Genomic DNA, 24124 nt, shown 5'->3' with positions numbered 1-24124 from the left:
TTACATAATAAAGAGTTTTCACATTTGATCCATTTGGGATTTACGTTGGTGTGAGGAGTGAAGTAGATAGAGATCCTGCCTCCCCCCACTTCTCTATATGAGATTTGAATGGTGTTTTAAATGATGAGCATTATCAAAGGCTCCTTTATGAATCTGCTCTGGAGTTTGCCCTGCTTGCTAGTCTATGAATTGAGACCTTAATGCTTTCCAGAACAAGGCAGCTGCAACCGTGCGGGTTTTGAAACATATGGCATCCATTTCCTTTTAGAAAGACTGACTCGAATTTTCCAGAGTGCCTTCAAGCACGATGTATAGTGACGTTACAAAGATTCTCAGTATGTAATGACGTTGGCCTTGAGAGGACAGGTTTCAAGAATTTATTTATTATTTTTATTTTATTTTTTTTTAGAATTCTTTAAAAAATATATATTTTATTGATTTTTCACAGAGAAGAAGAGGAGGGATAGAGAGTTAGAAACATCTATGAGAGAGAATCATCGATCAGCTGCCTCTTGCACACCCCCTACTGGGGATGTGCCCGCAACTAAGGTACATGCCCTTGACTGGAATCGAACCTGGGATCTTTCAGTACACAGGCTGATGCTCTATCCACTGAGCCACACCGGTTTAAGCTCAAGAATTTATTTAAAAAAAATTAAAAAAAAAAATATATATATATATTGTTATCGATTTCAGAGAGGAAGGGAGAGGGGGAGGGAGAGGGAGAAGGGGAGAGAGAGAGAGAGAGAGAGAGAGAGAGAGAGAGAGAGAGAGAGAGACAGAGACAGAGAGAAGCATCAATGATGAGAGAGAATCATGGATCGGCTGCCTCCTGTACGCCTCCCACTGGGGAGGAACACATTTTTTTTTTTTTTAAAGGAGGGGAGTGCAAATGTACTAATTATTAAAAAGGAAAAGAAGCCGAGACCGGTTTGGCTCAATGGATAGAGCATCGGCTTGGGGACTGAAGGGTCCCGGGTTCGATTCCGGTCAAGGGCATGTACCTTGGTTGCGGGCATATCCCCAGTAGGGGGTGTGCAAGAGGCAGCTGATCGATGTTTCTCTCTCATGGATGTTCCTAACTCTCTAGCCCTCTCTCTTTCTCTCTGTAAAAAATCAATAAAAAATAAATTAAAAAAAAAAAAAAGCTTGTCGCCAGCCGAGTAACCCGTATTCAGAAAGAGCTGCTGGATGGGGCGTGGCTGCTAAGTGGGTGTGGGTGTCTCTGCGGTGAAAATCTCCTGGAATTAGTCATGGTGGTTGCACAACTTGGTGAATATACCGGACACCTCTGCAGTTCCTACTTAAAAATGGTTAAAGACGGTATGTATGTCACATGAATTTTGTCTCCATAGAAAAAGGCGCTGCTAGGTTTTTAATTCAAAGAAAGCTCTTTAGGGCATGTTTCACAGGAAACATTTTTAGTGGGACTTAAGAATGCAAAAATGGCCCTAACCGGTTTGGCTCAGTGGATAGAGCATCGGCCTGTGGACTGAAGGGTCTCGGGTTCGATTCTGGTCAGGGGCATGTACGTTGGTTGCAGGCACATCCCCAGTGGGGGCCGTGCAGGAGGCAGCTGATCGATGTTTCTCTCTCATCTATGTTTCTAACTCTCTCTCCCTCTCCCTTCCTCTCTGTAAAAAATCAATAAAATATGTTTGTTTGTTTTTAAATGGAGTGTTTAAGTACAGGATAGACCCAAATCCGTCCCGCCAGGCCTTGCAATGTGGCCCGCACCGCGCTGTCATCACTGCACTCCGCTGCGTTTCCATCACAATGACAGTTTATGACTGTTCAGTAAACCATTCGGCCCGCGATGTAGGCTGGATTTTAGATTTTGGCCCCTTCTCTGATTGAGTTCGACACCCCTAGGATAGAGAAGTAGCATTCGTGGGAAAATAAGAGAAAATGAAACAGAGCTGAGGTGTGTGTGAACTCATGAACAGAAATGTGGAGAGTGGAATGCGGCAGAGGAAGAGCAGGTGGTTTCATGAACCTCTGCTGATCAGAGGCTCCTTGCGGTTGCCTGTGGTTGGAAGCAGTGCTTTTTAAAAAAATATATATATATTTTAGTGATTTTTTTTTTTTCTTACAGAGGAACGGAGAGGGATAGAGAGCTAGAAACATCAATGAGAGAGAATCATCGATCAGCTGCCTCTTGCACACACCCCCCACCGGGGATGTGCCCGCAACCAAGATTCGTGCCCTTGACCGGAATCGAACCCGGGACCCTTCAGTCCACAGGCCGACGCTCTATCCACTGAGCCACATCGGTTTGGCTGAAGGCCGTGCTTTAAGAGGGACGTTGATGGTCCGGAGCAGGGCTGGAAGCTGTGTGGGGGGATTCTCCCACACCCACAGCTGGGAGTGGCTCCTCGGGTGGCTGTTGGCCCACTGGTTGAGTTGGTTATTGCTGCAGGACTAGAGCATGCTGGGAGAGCAGGACCACGCTAATAAAGGCTCTCTGCATTCTGATGAATGAGGGATAATGGAAAGGAATGAGATTGCGTAACACAGAAACAAGTTTCAGATTTATTATAGATTTGTTATCTATAATAATAAAAGCTTAATATCGCCGAAACCGGGTTGGCTCAGTGGATAGAACGTTGGCCTGCAGGCTGGGGAGTCCCAGGTTTGATTCTGGTCGGGGGCATCTGCAGGAGGGTGTGTGCAGGAGGCAGCTGATGGATGTTTCTCTCTCTTCGATGTTTCTAACTCTCTATCCCTTTCTCTCTTTCTCTCTGTAAAAACTCAATAAAATATATTATAATAAAAAAAAAAGCTTAATATGCAGAATGACTGTCCCGACGACTATGCTATGACACCCCACTGGCACCAGTGTGATTGGTTAGGGGCCATCTTCCTATGATCCACCCCGCAGATGGAGGCCTAGGCCACCGACCAGCAGGCTGTGGTGGGTGGGTGGGGCTTCTGCTGTGGGGTGACCCATCGATCTCGGGGCTCCTGGACTGTGAGAGGGTCTGTGACTGTGAGAGGGTGCACACTGGGCTGAGGGATCTCCCCCTTACTTTCCCCCCACCCCACTCTGTCCCTCAGTGCACTGGGCCTCTAGTAGAAACACAGAATCTCAGTTCAGTCTGTCAGCCTGTATACGGTAGTAATTCGTTCAACTGTTAACTTTGTGCCTACATTATTATTTTTATTTTATTATCATTTTAAAAGATATTTTTATTGATTTTATAGAGGAAAGGAGAGGGATAAAAACATTAATGATGAGAGAGAATCATTGATCGGCTGCCTCCCGCACGCCTCCAAATGGGGATCAAGCCTGCAACCTGGGCATGTGCCCTTGTCTGGAATCGAACCTGGGACCCTTCCATGCACAGACCAACTCTATCCACTGAGCCACACCGGCTAGGGCTGTGCCTACATTATTGAAAAACTAGAGGCCCGGTGCACAAAATTTGTGCATGGGGCCGGAGGGGAGAGGGGGTGCCCCCCAGCCCAGCCTGCACCCTCTCCAATCTGAGACCCCTTGAGGGATGTCTGACTGTCCATTTAGACCCGATCCTAGTGGGATCAGGCCTAAACCGGCAGTCCAACTAGGCAATGGAAATCTGCCTAAAAGGAGGAACTTTATAACAATAAGAAAATTCTTAAAAACACAAGTCCCCAGCAGTGCTTTGGAAAAATCCATGTTGCAAGTTTTCAAGCACAGACTGTGTAACAGTGAGTGGAAGATTATGTTCTAACCCAAGTACTTTCTCTCGTTACTTAAAACAATTTTTATTTTCATTTCCTGTGCTATCCTTCAAAAGTGTTTTTGTTTTGAATGGCTTGATGATATTCCATTGCTCGTTCTCTATTTTTTTTTTTTCTTTCTTTTTATTGACATGGGGCTAAAAAAATTGGAGAAGCCAATACCGGTTTTGTTCAGTGGATAGAGTGTCAGCCTGCGGACTGGAGGGTCCCGGGTTCGATTCCCATCAAGGGCATGTACCTTGTTTGCGGGCACATCCCCAGTGGGGGTTGTGCAGGAGGCAGCTGATCGATGTCTCTCTCCCATCGATGTTTCTAGCTTTCTATCCCTCTCTCTTCCTCTGTGTGAAAAATCAATAAAAAATATATTAAAAGAGAGAGAGAGAGAGAGAGAGAGAGAGAGAGAGAGGGAGGGAGGGAGAGAGAGAGAGAGAGAGAGAGAGATGTCCAGTGGCAGATCATGGAAGAGTTCATGGAGGAGGTGACTTTTTTTTAATGTCTTTTGTAGAGTTTTCCCTTTTCTTAAAAAAAAAACAAAAACAAAAAACAACAACATATTTTTAAAAAAATGCTCTCCTGAGGACATTTTCCCATTGATTCTTAGAGAAAGTAGGAGGGGGAGAGAGACAGAGAGTGAAACATTGATGTGAGAGAGGCACTTTGATTGGTTGCCTTCTGCATGTGCCTGGACCGGGGCCCAGGCTGGGGAGGAATCTGTAGCCGAGGTCCGTGTCCTTGACTGGAATTGAACCCGGGACCCTTCCGTCTGCACGCCAACGCTCTAGCCACTGAGCCACACCAGCTAGGGCGAGGAGGTGACTTTTGAGAGTAACATTTGAATTGTCTGAGATGGATGAGACTGATCAAAACTTTTAGCCAAATCTTTTTTTCTTTTTAATGTATATGTTTTGATTGTTTTCAGAGAGGAAGGGAGAGGGAGAGGGAGAGAGAAACATCAATGATGAGAGAGAATCATTGATTGGCTGCCCCCTGCACGCCCGCTACTGGGGATGGAGCCTGCAACCCGGGCATGTGCTGTGACCTCGTGGTTCATAGGTCAGTGCTCAACCACTGAGCCATGCCGGCTGGGCTTTACCAAATTTGATTATCAGTAGGTATCTCCGGTTCTAGCTTCCCATTTGATAGCCTGATGACCTATCTTTCCTCTACAAACTCTCTCAGTTTTCCTCTTCCTAACACATTTATCCCATCTCATCTAACACACCATCTCAACCTCCCTCCATCTTTCTTCCTAAGACTTAGCCTTCCATCTGTGGCTTGGATTCTCTCTCTCTTTTTTTTCCTTTCCCCCCAAAAGTGGGCATTAAAAAAAATAAATTAAAAAAAATATATATATATTATTGATTTTTTTACAGAGAGGAAGGGAGAGGGATAGAAAGTTAGAAACACCAACTAGAGAGAAATATCAATCAGCTGCCTCCTGCACACCCCCTACTGGGGATGTACCTGCAACCAAGGTACATGCCCTTGACCGGAATCGAACCTGGGACCCTTGAGTCTGTGGGCCGATGCTCTAGCCACAGAGCCAAACCGGTCAAGGCTGGATCCTCTCTCTCTCTCTCTCTCTCTCTCTCTCTCTCTCTCTCTCTCTCTCTCTCTCTCTCTCTCTCTCTCTCTCGTCTCCTAGGTTTCCTGTTTCGTATTAAGTTTCTTCATGTCATTTCCATATTTTCTCTCGAATGCTTTCTCCTTCGCACATAAACATGCTCCCCCATTTAAGACACGTTCCCTTAATTAGGAGAACAGGAGACCGGGCTGTGATTACTGTCCCTTCCCTTTTCCTCCAGGGAGAACTTGTCTTTCCGGCCTCCACCCTCCCTGCTCTACCTCAGCCCATGTGGGTGTGATTCATGCGCCTTCCTTTCCCCCGCCGAAATTTCTCTCGCTGATATCACCCATGACCTAATTGCTGTGGCCGCTGGAAAGTTTCAGTACTTTCTTACCCTCAGCAGCATATGACCCCTGTCTGTTCCCTTCATAAGATGTTCCTCCTCCTTTTCACTGGGGAGCCTTTTATACTTTCTGAATTTTGACCTGTGTGCATATATTACCTAAAAAAGTAAATTCAACCCTAACCAGTATGGCTCAGTGGGTAGAGCGCCGGCCTGCGGACTGAAGGGTCCCAGGTTTGATTCCGGTCAAGGGCATGTACCTTGGTTGCGGGTAAGGGGGTGTGCAGGAGGCAGCTGATCGATGTTTCTCTCTCATTGATGTTTCTAACTGTCTCTCTCCCTTCCTCTCTGTAAAAAATCAATAAAAATATTTTTTAAAAATAAATTCAGGTAGCACCTCCTGCAGGAAGCCTACCCAGATACCCACTCTTGTTTCTACAGCACCCCCCACAATGTTCCTTTATTGTAGCTTTTTTTTTTTAAAATATATTTTATTGATTTTACACAGAGAGGAATTGAGAGGGATAGAAAGTTAGAAACGTCGATGAGAGAGAAACATCGACCAGCTACCTCTTGGACACTCCCCAATGGGGATGTGCCCGCAACCAAGGTACATGCCCTTGACCGGAATCGAACCTGGGACCTTTCAGTCTGTAGGCCGACGCTCTATCCACTGAGCCAAACCAGTTTCGGCAATTGTAGCTTTTTTAATTTTTATTTTTAATATAAGTGCCTTTTACTTTTCCTTAATGGACTGTTAGCCACAGAGGGCAAGGACCTTATCTTTGATGAGTATCATCGTTAATCCCTCCTCCTGGGATGTTCTTACTAGACCTGAATATGAAATTTTTGACATAGCACTTGCTCTACAGGCTCGGCCTGTTCCCGTGGGCTCCCGCAGCTGCCAGCAGGCAGTGACACTCCGAGAACTGCTTTCGCAAAGAAACACGTACCTGTCTTTCGCCTTGGAGAGGATTCCCCTGTTTCTTTTCTCCCATGCTGCTCACAGCCAGCAGTGATTAGACTGTAACTGCTGAGGCTTCACTATCATCAAGATTTAACTCAATGTGAAGGTTAAATTTTTTGAAATAAATATATACAGCCGAAACCGGTTTGGCTCAGTGGATAAAGCGTCTGTCTGCAGACTGAAGGGTCCCAGGTTCGAATCAGGTCAAGGGCATGTACCTTGGTTGCGGGCACATCCCCAGTAGGGGGTGTGCAAGAGGCAGCTGATGGATGTTTCTCTCTCATCGATGTTTCTTGCTCTCTATCCCTCTCCCTTTCTCTCTGTAAAAAATCAATAAAATATATTAAAAAAATAAATATATACATATATACACACACACACATATATATTGTATATAATCCTATATAATAAAAGGCTAATATGCAAATTGACAGAACAGAGGAATGACCAGTCGCTATGACATGCACTGACCACCAGGGGGCAGACACTCAACACAGGAGCTGACCCCTGGTGGTCAGTGTGTTCTCACAGCAGGAGTGCTGCTCAGCCAGAAGCCGGGGTTACAGCTGTCGAGTGCAGCGGTGGTGACAGGAGCCTCTCCTGCCTCCTCAGCAGTGCTCAGGATGTCCGACTGCTGGCTTAGGCCTGCTCCCCGTGGGACAGCCCGCTCCCATCAGTCGGACATCCCCTGAGGGCTCCCAGACTGTGAGAGGGCGCAGGCCGAGCTGAGGGACACTCCCCTCCCCAACCAGTGCATGAATTTCGTGCACCGGGCCTCTACTATCCTCCTCTATAATAAAAGGGTAGTATGCAAATAGGCTGAACGGCAGAAAGACCGAACCACCAATCAAAGCGTAATATGCTAATGATATGCTAAAGCTGCGCAGCCACTTGCTATGACATGCACTGACCACCGGGGGCAGACAGTCGACCGATAGACCAGTCTCTATGATGTGCACTGATCATCAGGGGGCAGATGCTTCAACCAGTAGGTTGGCTTGCTGCTGGGGTCTGGCCAATCAGGACTGAGTGAGGTGGGTTGGACATGCCCTAGAGCCCTCCCACGTACCTCCCCGGCCTGATTTTGCACTGATGGTGTCCCTCAGCCAGGCCTGTGCCCTCTCACAATCCAGGACCCCTTGGGGAATGTTGGGGAGCCGGTTTCAGCCCAATCCCGCAGGCCACTCCCCTTGGGAGGGTGTCAGACAAGGGGCTCATGTCTGGTGAGCACTGCTGTGGCAGGGTGAGCCTCTCCCAATCGGGGCCCATTGGGCATGAGCCCTCAGTGGGCACAGTAAGTGGGAGTGGCAGGTAGGATCTGCAAGCGGCATTGGACTGCAGGTTTTGGCCTGGTCCCTGCAGGCCACTCTGAGGACGAATTCATGCACCGGGCCTCTAGTACACACACACACACACACACACACATTTCAGAGAGGAAAGGAGAGGGGGAGAGAGCTAGAAACAGCAACGATGAGAGAGAATCATTGCTCAGCTGCCTCCTGCACGCCCCCTAACTGGGGATTGAGCCAGCAACCTAGGAATTGAACCTGATTCATAGGTCAACACTCAACCACTGAGCAACACCGGCCGAGCTTGAAGATTTTTTTTGTCCTTTAAGGTTGAAAGATCCTTCTTGCTTCATGATAACATGCTAACGTAGAGCTGGATAAATAGAGAGCTCACACATGGTCCTGTCTCACTGGGCTCTGCATCGGAAGGCCTGGTCTGGGAGTAAACAGTTAACCCAGGGAACTTGTGAAAAGCTTCATTGAAACGTAAGTTAGCCAAAACCGGTTTGGCTCAGTGGATAGAGCATCGGCCTCTGGACTGAAAGGTCTCAGGTTCGATTCCGGTCAAGGGCATGTACCTTGGTTGCGGGCACATCCCCGGTGGGAGGTGTGTAGGAGGCAGCTGATCAATGATTCTCTCTCATTGATGTTCCAAACTCCCTATCTCTCTCCTTTCCTCTCTGCAAAAAAAAAAAAAAAAATCAATAAAATATATTTTTTAAAAAAAAGAAACATAATTTACATGCCGTAAAATTCTCCCATTTTTTCATGTATAACTTAAGGATTTTTAGTAAATTTACTGGATGGTGCAACTATCTTTCTTCATAGCCTAGTTTCCATCACCCCAGTGGACTCTGTAGGGTGATAACAATTAGACGTTTAATTTTGGCAGTTAGACTTGACCTACCATGTCAGACTCAAAGAGTGAAATAAATGATTTACTCAGGGAAAGGTCTGGATTAGATATCAAGAAACACAGCTTAGCCCTGACCAGTTAGGCTCAGTGGATAGAGCGTCGGTCTGCGGACTGAAAGGTCCCAGGTTCGATTCCGGTCAAGGGCATGTACCTTGGTTGCGGGCACATCCCCAGGAGGGGGTGTGCAGGAGGCAGCTGATTGATGATTCTCTCTCATTGACCTTTCTAGCTCTCTATCCCTCTCCTTTCCTCTTTGTAAAAGTCAATAAAATATATTTTTAAAAAAAAAGAAAAGAAAAAAGAAACAGAGCTTAAACAAGCTAATTTTCGAAGAAAGTTTCCCTTCAATGTCTCACTTATTACTATAGCTGTTCCAATTGGTATGATTTATGCTCAGAAGTTTCGTTTAGAACAGATACTATCAGGATGTCTCGTTTTGCTTACACAGCTTGGGAAACAAGCCTATCTCATTCTTTGCCTGGATCACCGAAGCTAGTACTTCCTCAGCTCTTACCGGTCCTTCCTCCTAACCCCGTGGTAGGCAGACCGCGGCTCGAGAGCCACATGCGGCTCTTTGGCCCCTTGAGTGTGGCTCTTCCACAGAATACCACGTCCCCTAATTAAACTGCTAACAATGTACCTACCTATAGAGTTTAAAGTTTAAAAAATGTGGCTCTCAGAAGAAATTTCCATCATCCTACTGTTGATACCCGGCTCTTTTGACCAAATGAGTTTACCGACCACTGTCCTAACCCATCCTGCTTGGAGTGATCCTAGAAATCGGATTCTATCATTTCATTCCTGTTTCAGATCCTTCAAAGGGTCTGCACATTCTCCTCCCTCCATACACCCACCCTTACACACACACACACACACACACACACACATACACACACACACAAACACAGACACACACACACACACACACGCACACACAGTCCCCGGAGCCATTTTCACTGGAAAACCAGCCCTAAATTGCCCTCTCTCTCTCCATGTGACCAGGAATGCTTTCCTGAATACCCTACATTCCTTTCTCTCAAGGCCTGTTCCTATCACACTGGATTGAAATCGCCAGGCTGGCCGAAACCGGTGCTGCTCAGTGGCTAGAGCCTCGGCCTGCGGACTCAAGGGTCCCAGGTTCGATTCCGGTCAAGGGCATGTACTTGGTTGCGGGCACATCCTCAATGGGGGCTGTGCAAGAGGCAGCTGATCCATGTTACTCTCGCATGGATGTTTCTGACTCTCTCTCCCTCTCTCTCTTCCTCTCTGTAAAGAAAATCAATAAAATATATTAAAAAGAAAAAAAGAAAAAAAGAACAAGAAATCGCCAGGCTGTTCCCAGGGCTCAGATGGATGAGTGGCTTCCAGGCCTACTGGCCAGGAAAGATGGCCCAACTTGGGGGTGGGGTGGGGATGTTAGCACCGAGTAACCCCGCCGTGTGGGGCATCGGCCCTGCCTGCGGGGCGTGGCGGCAGGGTGGTGCCCGGAGGAACCGAATGTCGGTGGTTTGGACGGCCAGTTCCGGCATTGGCAGGTTCCCCTTCCGTATTGCACAGCCGGGAAACCGCCGAGGTCATGTGCTCCCTCCCTCCGCAGAACTCGCTCAGCTGGTTTCCTCTCCGCGGACCCCCTCATCCTCCCTGATTCTGTGCCCCAAGTGCTCTGGGTCCGGGCTTGTTTGAGGCTTACCACCCCAAATAGTCCTTTCTTTGTCTCCCCGGTGACGGAGTGGGTAGGGCCTCGCAGATCTGCTCCCCCTGACAATTGCAATCGGTGGGAGAAGGCAGACAGACAGGTATTGTTGTTACGCAAGTTCCTGGGTGTTGGATTCAAGGAGGAGGTTTTTTTTTTTTTAAAATATATTTTTATTGATTTAAAAAATATATATATATATTTTATTGATTTTGTACAGAGAGGAAGGGAGAGAGATAGAGAGTTAGAAACGTCGATGAGAGAGAAACATCGACCAGCTGCCTCTTGCACACCCCCCCACCAGGGATGTGCCCGCAACCAAGGTACATGCCCTTGACCGGAATCGAACCTGGGACCTTTCAGTCCCCAAGCCGATGCTCTATCCACTGAGCCACACCGGTTTCGGCGAGGAGGAGGTTTTACCTCTGGAATCGGGCTGGCTCACACCCATAATTCACACACACTTACCCAGATGCAGGGCTGTCATACTGAGAGCCTGCCCGTGCTTGTGTGCCTTCACCCCGTTAATCTTCACAGTCACCTTAGGGAGCGGGTGCCGCCCCTGAGCCTGGGCCGCAGACAGAAAACCCAAGCTCAGGGAGGTTGGCCGGCCGGAGGGCAGGTTTGCTCATTCTCATTTCCTTCCCTCTTTTCTCAGAGAAGAAGTGGGCATGTTCCCTACAGAGCTGGCCATGGGATCTTACTTTCTTTTCTTCATTTCTTATGTCTTTATTTAAAAAAAAAATATTTAGGCGAAACCAGTTTGGCTCAGTTGGCCTGTGGACTGAAGGATCCCAGGTTCGGTTCCGGTCAAGGGCATCAATATACCTTGGTTATGGGCACATCCCCGGTAGGGGTTGTGCAGGAGGCAGCTGGTTGATGTTTCTCTCTCATCCATGTTTCTAGCTCTCTATCCCTCTCCCTTCCTCTCTGTAAAAAATCAATAAAATATATTAAGAAATAAAAAAATATATATTTTATTGATTTCTTGCAGAGAGGAAGGGAGAGGGGTAGAGAGAAACATTGATCAGCTGCCTCCTGCACGCCCCCTACTGAGAATGTGCCTGTAACCAAGGTACATGCCCTTGACCGGAATCGAACCTGGGACCTTTCAGTCCGCAGGCTGATGCTCTATCCACTGAGCCAAACCAGCTAGGGCTATTTCTTGTGTCTTTAGTCCTTCCTTTACTTGTTCTTTTCTTTCAGGCTTCAAATTAGTCTTCTTCAGTTGAGAGTGGGAGAGAGGGAGACAGAGAGAAAGAGAGAGAGAGAGAGACTCTAAGACAGACACTCCTTACTTTGACATACCACCTCTTCAGACTAACCCTTTCTTTCCTTTTTAAACCTCTTGATGACAAGAAGTCTACATTTGCCCTAGCTCTGCATGCCTCATTGATTTGGCCTGCGTTGTTAGCGTTTGAGTTTGACATGCTTGCCCCCATTGCTGGCTTGGTCTCCACTAGGGGGCATGCAGGATGCAGTCGATCCATGATTCTCGTCATTGATGTTTCTCTCTCTCTCCCTCTCCCTTCCTCTCTGAAATTAATGAAAATAAAAAAAGTGGAATCAAGGACATTTAAAAGAAAAATGAAGTCTGCGTGTGCTAGTTCCCCACTGCAACTTACTTTTCTGGTGAAGTAATCTGACTCCTTCACCCCACTGCACCGAGACTCCCCTCGTTGTGGTCACAGGTGACGTTCTCCCTCCTGTGCCCTGTCCTTTTCTCCTTGGCACCCCCCCCCCCATCTCTCTTCAGCATCTGAAGTTGGCACCTCTTCCAGCTTCCTGAAAAAATTCCTTCCTTGATTGCTGTCATGTGATTCTCTCATGGTTTTCATTTTATTATAGTGACATTTCTCTCTGTGGATTTGCCTCTTAAAAGTCATTGTTTTCTTTCTTTAAAAAAAAATACATGCTTAGCCCTATCTGATTTGGCTCAGTGGACAGAGCGTCGGCCTGCGGACTGAAGGGTCCCAGGTTCGATTCCGGTCAAGGTTATGTACCTTGGTTGTGGGCACATCCGGAGGGAGGATGGGTGTAAGAGGCAGCTGAATTGATGTTTCCCTCTCATCAATGTTTCCAGCTCTCTGTCCCTCTCCTTTCCTCTCTGTAAAAAATCAATAAAATGTATTTTTAAAAATATATTAAAAAATAAAAATAAAAATAAAAAAGGAAGCAAAAAATATAGAGGAATGGTTGGACAATCCTGAAATGGAAAAGGCTTTTCCAAACAAAACCGTGGAGGCAGAGATCACAAAGGAGGAGGGAAACAACTGGCTACACAAAAAGCAGTTAAATGTCTATAAAAGTCAATTAAAAAAACACACAAATGGGCCCTGGCAGGTGTGGCTCAGTGGATAGAGCGTCGGCCTGCACACTGAAGGACCCATTCCAGTCAAAGGCACATGCCCAGGTGGCTGGCTCAATCCCCAGTGGGGGGTGTACAGGAGGCAACTGATGGATGATTTTCTCTCATCATTGATGTTTCTAACTCTCCCCCCTCTCCCTCTTTCCTGAAATCAATAAAAATATATTTTTTAAAAAATCAAATGGAGAGATAAACCGGAGGGCACATTTGTAACATATAACAAAGAACTAATAATCTCCTATAGTCTTCATATTCTACATGCATTTTAAATGCCTGAAATAAATAAAATAACAAATATTCTCCTAGGAAAAATGGGTTAGAAACACAAAAAGGCAGTTCACGAAAGATTATAAAGGGTCAGTGCCCTGGCTGGTATGCTCAGTGGTTAGAGCATCAGCCTGTGGACCAAAGGTCCAACTCCTGGTCAAAGAAATGTACCTGAGTTTGATCCCCAACCCTGGTAGGGCTGAGGGAGGAGGCAACCAATCTATGTGTCTCTCTCACACCCCTCCCTTCCACTCTCTGAATATCAAGGGGGGTGGGGGGGGGGGAAATATCCTGGAATGAGAATTAACAAAAACAAATGGCCAGTAATTACAGGAAATATTCATACACTCACCACCGATCAAAGTAATGCAAACGAAAGTAACAATAACACCACTTTCAGCGATCAGACTGGCCAAGGTAAAAAAGAGTAATAGCAGCTCATTGCCATTCCTTATGTGGGAAAACCCCGCATTCTCACACGGTTCCAGAGAGAAGCTGGCAGCATGCACCCTCCATAGCGAACCGGCAGAAACTTCTATAAAAGGGAAAAGACTGCTTTATTTTTAAACGAGGATTTGGTGACTCGCGGCTCGGATGACTAAATAAACAAGGATGCCATGACACAGGGCTGGGGACCCCGGGAGGAGCAGGCCAGGATGCTAAATTCCTGCCTGAAACGTGTCCAGGGTGAAATGCAAGGGGGTCAGGGGGGAGGGCGTGACATCCTGCAGGCAGTTGGAACTGTAATTCTGAACAACTCAGGGAGACCGGGGTGGAGACCCAAGTTTGGAAAATGGGACCACGAGAGTGGATGAGCTCAACAGAGACCCGGATGACACAAATAAAAATGGTCAAGGATTGCGCCTCAGAACACGGTGACTTTGCCCTAGCCGGTGTGGCTCAGTGGACAGAGCGTCCGAGGACAGTGGGCTCCATCCCCATTGTGGGGCGTGCAGGAGGCAGCTGATCAAGGATTCTCATCATTGATGTTTTTATTTCTCTCTCCTTCTCCCTTCCTCTCTGAAATCAATAAACATGTATTTTTAAAAAATATGTTTTATTGATTTGGCTCTATCCACTGAGCCACACCGGTTAGGGCTTCCTTTTTTATTTTTAAAATCTCGAATCCATTGGATGTTTAATGTCAGTGAAATGTGAGGTCAGGAGGTGACTGTTCTTTTCTTCTTTCCCGGTTATCAGTAAAGCCTTCATCTTCCCGGATGCTCTTCTTACCCCACTCCCCGCTGTCTGACAGCCACCTCTGTGGTTAGTCACCTTTTCTCTCTCTGTTCCCATCATCCTCGTTAGCGACCTCATTCTCTCTCACCTGGATTCCTGACATAGCTGCCTAATACTTCTCTCTGGAATCTTGTCTTCCAAGCTATTGTCCTAGTTACTGTTCTAAAGTCTCAGATCTGACCAAGCCACTCCTTTTTATTAATGTATTATTTAATTAAAACATTTTAAATTATAGCTGAAACTGGTTTGGCTCAGTGGTAGCGTGTCGGTCTGTGGACTGAAAGGTCCCGGGTTCGATTCCGGTCAAGGGCATGTACGTTGGTTGCGGGCACTTCCCCGGTGGGGGGTGTGCAGGAGGCAGCTGGTCGATGTTTCTCTCTCATCGACGTTTCTAGCTCTCTATCTCTCTCCCTTCCTCTCTGTAAGTAATCAATAAAATATATATTTTTTAAAATTTAAAATTATAGTTGGCCAAGTCATTCTTTTTTTTTTTTTAAATATATTTTATTGATTTTTTTTTTTTTTTTTTTTGCAGAGAGGAAGGGAGAGGGATAGAGAGAAATATCGATGAGAGAGAAACATCCATCAGTTGCCTTCTGCACACCTGCTGGGGATGTGCCTGCAACCCAGGTCCATGCCCTTGACCAGAATCGAACCTGGGACCCTTCAGTCCACAGGCCGACGCTCTATCCACTGAGCCAAACCATTTAGGGCCATTTTTTTATTTTTATTTTTATTTATTGACTGATTTTAGAGAGAGCGAGAGGAAGGGAGAGAGAAACATGGATTTGTCATCCCATTTATTTATGCATTCGTTGGTTGATTCTTACATGTGCCTTGACTGGGGGTTGATTCTTACATGTGCCTTGACCGCAACCTTGGTGGTAATGGGACCATGCTCTAACCAACTGAGCTATCTGGCCAAGGCACGGCCAAGCCATTCTCCTATTTGAAAATGCTCATGGCTCGCATTGCCTGCAGACGAAATACCAGGCTCCAGACAGCTCTGTCTCCAGCACGATGCTCTGTCATTCCCTAAATATGCCATTGGTTTCCGTGCCTTCGGGCCCTTTGCTTCTGCTGTTTTTTATCTTAAACATCTCCCTTTCCCGTTGCTTACCTCCAAATATCTTAAACAGAGCCAGTTCAGCTATCATCTTCTATGGTAAGCCAGTTGGGTAAGCATCTCTGTCCCAAGAGGGTGATCTTTTTAAAGGTGAAGGCAGACATTCAGCACTGTGGACTGAAGGGTCCCGGGTTCGATTCCACTTACAAGCTCAGTACTTTTTTTTTTAATTTTTATTTTTTGATTAAATTATTATTTGTGTACATATTTTAACATTGTCTCCCCCCCCCTCATACATACCCTCCCTCCCCAGAGTTTTGTGTCCATTGGTTGTACTTATATGCATGTATACAAGTTGATCTCTTATCTCCCCCACCTCTCCCTACCCTCCCCGCTGTCATTTGACAGTCTGCTTGTTGCTTTACTGTCTTTATATCTATCTTTTGGTTCATCAATTTATAATGTTCTTTAATATCCATAAATGAGTGAGGTCATGTGGTATTTCTCTTTCATTGACTGGCTTATTTCACTCAGCATGATGTTCTCCAATTCCATCCAGGTTGCTGCAAATGATGAGAATTCCTTCTTCTTTATGGCAGCATAGTATTCCATTGTGTAGATGTGCCATAGTTTTCTGATCCAGTCATCTGCTGACAGGCACCTAGGCTGTTTCCAGATTCTAGCTATTGTAGATTGTGCTGCTATGAACATAGGGGTGCATATATCCTTTCTGATTGGTGTTTCTAGTATCTTGGGATATATTCCTAGAAGTGGGATTACTGGGTCAAATGGGACAAGCTCAGTACTTTTGGAGAGATTATTTTACTGTTAGGAGTGCATGGTTTCTGTGTCAGGAAGATAAGAACAATATTACTACTTAGGCTTTTTGAAAGTGTAAGTGAGATAATTAATTCATGCAAAGTATTTAGCTTAATATCCGCCATGTGGGGTTAGAGGTTGTGTTTTTAATGTTACTTCTATTGAAAATGAGCCAATGAGGAGGTTGAAAGGTTGAAAGTTTCTGTCCCTTGTTTTGAGAGGAAGGACTAAGAACTCTTCCCTCTGTTTTCTTCAACTCTTGTGAGAAATAAAAGTTTTTAAATATATATATATTTTATTAAATTTTTTTTTACAGAGAGGAAGGGAGAGGGATAGAGTTAGAAACATCAATGAGAAAGAAACATCGATCAGCTGCCTTCTGGCCACCTCCCACTGGGGATGTGCCCTCAACCAAGGTACATGCCCTTGACTGGAATCGAACCCGAGACCTTTCCATACGCAGGCCAACGCTCTATCCACTGAGCCACACCGGCCAGGGCTGATAATAATCTAGTAATCCCAGAGGAGAGGAAAGCCCACTCAGCTTTGGTAACTGGCTCTGGTTCGGGGCAGAAACACTCCCTGTGCTATTGCTTCATCGTCTTCCCTGTGTGCTCACCTTATACTGAGAAGAAAAGTCATTTTTCTTCACACTGTTCCGTGGCACAGACAGAGCTGCTGCTGGCTCATGCTGGAGCTGTTCTGGGATGTGCCTGCTAATGAGAGCACAGGGCAGATGCCCCTGAGGGCTGCGTTGCCAGGAGCTGTGTCCTGTGTTCTTTCAGCAGTAAAATGTTAGAGGGATGGCTGCATGACGTGTGTCCTGAGACTACGCCTGTTTTCCCTAGCAACAGCCTACACTGTTTTCCCCGTCGTCCTCTGTGTGTGTGTTTTTTTTTTAATATATACTTTATTGATTTTTTTAATATATATTTTTTATTGATTTTTTGCAGATAGGAAGGGAGAGAGATGGAGAGCTAGAAACGTCGATGAGAGAGAAACATCGACCAGCTGCCTCCTGCACACCACCTACTGGGGATGTGCCCGAAACCAAGGTACATGCCCTTGACCGGAATCGAACCTGGGACCTTTCAGTCCGCAGACCGATGCTCTATCACTGAGCCAAACCGGTTTCGGCTATTTTATTGATCTTTTACAGAGAGGAAGGGAGAGAGTTAGAAACACCGATGAGAGAGAAACATCCATCAGCTGCCTCCTGCACACCTCCCACCGGGGATGTGCCTGAAACCAAGGTGCATGCTCTTGACCGGAATCGAACCTGGGACCCTTCATTCCACAGGCTGATGCTCTATCCACTGAGCCACACCAGTCAGGGCTGTCCTCTGGTCTTTAGGCTCTTCCTGAAGTGGAGTTTAGATTTTGTAACTGTTACAAATTTCTATCAAATTTAGTTACTCGCACATCTCTTTTGGAAAACGCATTTGTTTCCTGGTGTCCCCCTCCTCCCTCCACCCCTCATCCCTGACATTTAAATTCTACCTGAAATAGCCCTAACCGGTGTAGCTCAGTGGATAGAGCTTTGGCCTGCGGACTCAAGGGTCCCGGGTTCGATTCCAGTCAGGGGCACGTTCCTTGGTTGTGGGCACGTCCCCAGTGGGGGTGGGGGTATGCAGGAGGCAGTTGATCCAATATTTCTTTCTCATCGATGTTTCTACCTCTCTATCCCTCTCTCTTCCTCTCTGTAAAAAAATCAATAAAATGTATTTAAATCAAATCAAATCAAATCAAATCAGGAACTTCAGCAATAAAACAGTTGAGTCAGAGGCTTCAGTTACCACTGCTTTTTTGTCGGAGTCCTCAAGGAGAAACCTAAGGACTGAGGGAACGGAGCCCAGGTCCATGGGACAGTCAGGCCTGGCGGCCAGCTGGCTCCGCGGCCACGAGAGGAAAGTAGGGTAGAGAAGGAGGTGGCATTCATGCTCGAGAAGTTTTCCAAGTTCCCTGCCTCAGATCTGCCTGGGCCAGGACACAGTGTGTGAAACTAGATCTATTAAAAAATTTTTTTTTAAAAAAAAATTGATTTCAGATAGGGAGAGGGAGAGAGAGACAAACATCAATGATAAGAGAGAATCATTGATCGGATGCCTCCTGCACCCCCCTCCCCTCCCACTGGGATCCAGCCCGCCACCCAGGCATGTGCCCTGACCGGGAATTGAACCGTGACCTCCTGGTTCATAGGTGGATGCTCAACCACTGAGCCACACCGGCCGGGCTGGAATTGGATGGTAAAGGAGTTTCCTTATATTCATCGTAATCCTCTCCCAAGGAGAACAGAAATTGAACTTGAATCTTCTGAGGAACACTCCCGTCCTCCCTGCCTTGTCTCAAGCCCTCTCTCCTTCCTGCAGGTGGATGGAAGCGTGCCTCGGGGAGGACCTGCCTCCCACCACCGAGCTGGAGGAGGGCCTTCGGAACGGGGTCTACCTCGCCAAACTGGGCAACTTCTTCTCTCCCAAAGTGGTGTCCCTGAAGAAGATCTACGACCGGGAGCAAACCAGATACAAGGTGAGTCCTCCCCGGCGTGGTGCTAGCATGACCGTGAACTTGAGAGAGAGCGGTCGGCATGTTCTCTCCTGTGTGCGAGTTACTGAGAAATGCGTTCACGTGTGTTTGTTCCCACAAAAGTGGGGGAAATAGTGCAAAGTCAAGATATAGCAGTAGAGGAACTTCAGCTGTTTGTATTTCTTTCTTTTTAAAAAAAAAAATGTATTTTATTGATTTTTTTACAGAAAGGAAGGGAGAGGGTTAGAGTGTTAGAAACATCGATCAGCTGCCTTCTGCACACTCCCCACTGCGGATCGAGTCTGCCACCCGGGCCTGTGCCCTGACCGGGAATCAAACAGTGACCTCCTGGTTCATAGATTGAGGCTCAACCAATGAGCCACGCCGACCGGCCTTCTCCAGATAGTTTTTATTTTTATTTATTATTATTATTTTTATTTATTTCATTTTATTTTTTAAAAATATATTTTATTGATTTTTTTACAGAGAGGAAGGGAGAGAGAGAGAGAGCTAGAAACGTTGATGAGAGAGAAACATCGACCAGCTGCCTCCTGCACACCCCCCACTGGGGATGTGCCCGCAACCAACGTACCTGACCCGAATCACACCTGGGACTTTTCAGTCCGCAGACCGACACTCTACCACTGAGCCAAACCGGTTTCGGCTATTATTTTTTTTATTTTTTAAATATATATTTTATTGACATTTTACAGAGAGGAAAGGAGAGGGATAGAGAGTTAGAAACATCAGTGAGAGAGAAACATCAATCAGCTGCCTCCTACACACTCCCCACTTGGCATGTGCCCGCAACCAAGGTACATGTTCTGGAACGGAATTGAACCTGGGACTCTTGAGTCCGCAGGCCAATGGTCTATCCATTGAGCCACACCGGTCTTGGCTCCGGATAGTTTTTAAATGAGAGGAATAGAGACGTGGATCTGGCTTTTTGGGATTGGAATGTGAGCATAATGCTATATAGCCAGACCTTGAATTTAAGGGGACCTTGTAAAGTCTCCCAAGGAAACTTGCAAGAGAGATTTTATTTAGCATCATGTCACTATTGCCAACGGTGTCTTTTTTTTTTTAATTAAAAAAAATTATTAAATTGGTTGGGGTGACACTGGTCAACATGAACACACAGGTTTCCGGTGTGTGTTTCTATGTTACCAGCTCTGTATACTGCACTGTGTGCCCACCCCCAAAGCCAGATCCTCTCCTGTCACCTTATATGGGGACCCCCTCTCCCCCCGCCTGATGGTCTTTTATTTGTTCCAGGCGACCGGCCTCCACTTCCGGCACACGGACAACGTGATCCAGTGGTTGAACGCCATGGACGAGATTGGCTTGCCAAAGGTACCTCACGTGACAAGTCATAGTTCTGGCCTCGCTCTGTCTTGGCATAAGGGTTCTTGCTCTACTTATGAAAGTATTCTTTATTTTCAGTGGAATCCTGGGTGACTTTTGTTTTTTTTTAAAGAAGTACTTAAGATCTCTTTCTTCTGTTTCTTTTAGAAAACAGTTTTGTTCTTTTCGTTTTCTATTCCTCATTCCTTGCTTCACCCCCACCTTAGAGAAATTCCCCGCGATATCATTTACTTTTACTATTGTATATACATCAGATGGTAGACTTACATTAAAATTCTCTTACCATGCTGTTCTGCCAGACACCACATGAGTTTATTATTATTATTATTATTATTATTTTAAATTTTATTTTAAAAATATATTTTATTGATTTTTTGAACCCCATTGGGGATTGAGCAGGAAATCTTGGCATGTGCCCTGACCAGGAATCGAACCGTGACCTCCTGGTTTATAGGTAGACACTCAACTACTGAGCCATGCTGGCTGGGCCATCCTTGACTGTTTTTCTCAGGAGTTTCTTTACTGCTGCTCTTAGTGAAATTGCCATTTCTAGCTACCCAGTCCATAAAGGGTATTCTATATGATCATTTTTATTTATTTCTATATTCTATACGATCATTATTTATTTATTTATTTATTTATTTTAATTGATTTTTGTACAGAAAGGAAGGGAGAGGGATAGAGAATTAGAAACATCGATGAGAGAGAAACATCGATCAGCTGCCTCCTGCACACCCCCTACTGGGGATGTGCCTGCCACCAATGTACATGCCCTTGACCGGAATCGAACCCAGGACCTTTCAGTCCGCAGGCTGACGCTCTATCCACTGAGCCAAACTGGTCTTTCTTATAGGCATGGGCATCTTTTCCCACTCCCCCACCCCATACCTTTGACCTAAGAGTTCTAGGAAGTTGTCCCTCCACCATAATCAGACAAGCCAAAAAGATGTATATGTAAGGATTTTTCAGTCTTGCTTATGGTAGAAGAAATGGATAGCAAACCACCTGTTCCTTCACTAGGGGATTAATTGTGATGCAGACAGTCGATCCCAGCGCAGCCATAAAAAAGGATGACGTTCCTCTATATTGACAAAGGAAGCTGTCTGAGATGTACTAAGTGGAAAAATAACGTAACAGACTAAGGTTAGAAGAGTCTGCGTCCTGGCAAAGATGAGATCACTATTTTTGTGTAAAAATAAAGTGGATGTTCTTGGGGAAAATCTGTTAGGAAATACAATTTTCATTTCTGTGTGATGGGATTAGGGTTTTTTTTTTTTATTTTTTAACTTATTTTTAATATATTTTATTGATTTTTTACAGGGAGGAAGGGAGAGGAGAAAGATTGAGAGCTAGAAACATCGATGAGAGAGAGACATCGACCAGCTGCCTCCTGCACACCCCACACCAGGAATGTGCCCGAAACCAAGGCACATGCCCTTGACTGGAATCGAACCCGGGACCTTTCAGTCTGCAGGCCGACTCTCTATCCACTGAGTCAAACCGGTTTCGGCAGGGGTTGGTTTTAAAAAATATATATATTTTTATTGATGAGAGACAATCATTGATTGGCTGCCTCCTGCGTGTCCCCTACTGGGGACTGAGCCCGCAACCCAGGCATGTGCTGAACCGTGACCTCCTGGCTCGTAGGTCGATGCTCAACCACTGAGCCACACTGGCTGGGCTGCTTTTTCTTTTTCTTCATACTGTTCTATAGGCTAAATTTTTGTAAACAACAACAAAAAGGGAGGGGGGGAAAAAGGGAGATGTGGAGTGATAGGAAGTGCCTAGAGCCGATTGTAAATGTATATAGCACAGCGCTGACCTCACTGTTGCCTGTCTGCCTGTTGAACTGAGTTCAATCCAGAGCCGAGTCTTGGCAGCAGACACGTTTTGGGCCTCTTTTTTCCAGAGCAGAGGGCTGAGGCTGTCTCCCCTGCACTTGTGTGTGTGTGTGAGAATTAGGCCCCACAATGTCAGGAAACGCTGTACGTCAAGTTCTGACAGCTCCTTGGCCTTGCTGTGCACCTGTCACTTCCTGTTCCTGTTTTTGTGTGCTGTGCCTATTGGGCAATGATGACTTAACCTCTTTGGAGCGGTACTGAGAGCCTCGTTGCTGTTTGCCGTTGCTAGCAGTCGTATTGCTATAATAAAACGCTATTTTGTTGTTGTCTTTTTGGTTAATCTTCTCTCAAGGATATTCCTCCACTGATTTTTTTTTTTTTAATTTAAAATATATTTTATTGATTTTTTTACAGAGAGCAAAGGAGAGGGATAGAGAGTTAGAATCATCGATGAGAGAGAATTATCGATCAGCTGTCTCCTGCACGCCCCCTACTGGGGATGTGCCCGCCACCAAGGCACATGCCTTTGACTGGAATCGAACCTGGGACCCTTGAGTCCGCAGGCTGGCGCTTTATCCACTAAGCCACACCGGTTTCGGCTCCTCCATTGATTTTTAGGGAGAGTGGAAGAGAGAGGGAAAGACAGAGAAAAATACCGATTTGAGAAAAACACATCTATTGGTTGCCTCCTGCACAAGCCCGGACCAGGGCCCAGGCCTCGGAGGAGCCTGCACGCTAAGTACTTGCCCTTGACTGGAATTGAACCCAAGACCCTTTGGTCGGCAGGCTGACATTTTACCCACTGAGCCGTGCTGGCTGGGCTAGACTGCTTTTTTCATGATTGACTTATTTATTTATTTATTTATTTATTTATTTATTTTATTAAATTATTATCTGTGTACATATATGATTGACTTTTTTTATTAAAAATATATTTTATTGATTTTTTAGAGAGGAAGGGAGAGAGATAGAGAGCTAGAAACGTCGATGAGAGAGAAACATCGACCAGCTGCTGCCTCTTGCATACCCCCTACCGGGGATGTGCCCACAACCAACATACATGCCCCTGACCGGAATCGAACCTGGGACCTTTCAGTCCGCAGGCTGACGCTCTATCCACTGAGCCACACGGGTTTGGGCCCTCCTTTATTTGAAGCGCCTCTTTTATCTGCTGACACGGCCTGCCAGCGGCCTCCTCCGCTTCCATCTCCCCACCGGTCTCTGCATCCTGTGTCTTGTCTCCGGTCAGATCTTCCCGGGGCTCTGAGGCTCTGTTTTTCCTCCTTGGCTCCAGAGTGAGGACTTCTCTGTGGCCTGCGTATCAGGTTCAGACTTGCCCGTCTCTCCAGGGCCTCCTAATCTGATCCCGTCCTACCTGCCCAGCCTTCGTTTCCTGTTTCTGAAATGGATTCTCTGCCGTTCTCACGGAGGTTGGCTCAATGTGACCGGGGATTTCACCGTTCAGAGGAGGGCATATCTCAGTCTTGGGGAGAGAGCATGTGGAGCTGGGAAAATTATCAAAAAGGATGATTCTGGCCCTAACTGGTGTGGCTCAGTGGATAGAGCGTCGGCCTGCGGACTGAAGGATCCCAGGTTCGATTCCGGTCAAGGGCATGTACCTTGGATGCAGGCACATCCCTGGTGGGGGATGTGCAAGAGGCAGCTGATGGATGTTTCTCTCTCATTGATGTTTCTGACTCTCCTTCTCCCTTTCTCTCTGTAAAAAATCAATAATATATATATATATATATATATATATATATATATATATATAACCATCCTTTAAAAAAAAAAAAAAAATATATATATATATATATATATATATATATATTTTTTTAAAGGATGGTTCTGATACATCCCATTTCTTCGGGTGGGGGCAGGGGCAGTTCTTTCCAGTGGAGAGGCATGATGATTGTGGGACGAGCATCGAAACAAAGAATTGGCCCTAGCCGATTTGGCTCAGTGGATAGAGCATCGGCCTGTGGACTGGAGGGTCCCAGGTTTGATTCTGGTCAAGGGCACGTGCCTGGGTTGCGGGCTCCATCCCCATTGGGGGACATGCAGGAGGCAGCTGATCAATGAATCTCTCCCATCTTTGATATTTCTCTCTCTCTCTCTCTTCCTCTCTTAAATGAACA

General features: G+C 46.1%; 1 protein-coding gene across 4 annotated transcripts in view; it reads left to right on the top strand.

The window, feature by feature from the left end:
- Positions 1-24124, top strand: part of IQGAP1 (IQ motif containing GTPase activating protein 1) — a 123434-nt gene that overhangs the window by 22031 nt on the left and 77279 nt on the right. For all 4 annotated transcript variants that reach the window (XR_006740120.1, XM_045573424.1, XM_036415629.2 and 1 more), the window contains exons 3-4: positions 18627-18783; positions 20056-20133. Coding sequence is in view for 3 of the 4 variants with exons in the window: in XM_045573424.1 (XP_045429380.1) it covers positions 18627-18783; positions 20056-20133 (235 nt within the window). In the remaining variant the exon portion in view is untranslated. The remainder of the gene's footprint in view (positions 1-18626; positions 18784-20055; positions 20134-24124) is intronic.

Source organism: Pipistrellus kuhlii, unplaced genomic scaffold (assembly GCF_014108245.1).
Source record: "Pipistrellus kuhlii isolate mPipKuh1 unplaced genomic scaffold, mPipKuh1.p scaffold_m20_p_50, whole genome shotgun sequence".
Classification (NCBI taxonomy): Eukaryota; Metazoa; Chordata; class Mammalia; order Chiroptera; family Vespertilionidae; genus Pipistrellus; species Pipistrellus kuhlii.
Note: the sequence above shows the minus strand (reverse complement) of the source record. Positions and strands in the feature narration are given on the sequence as shown.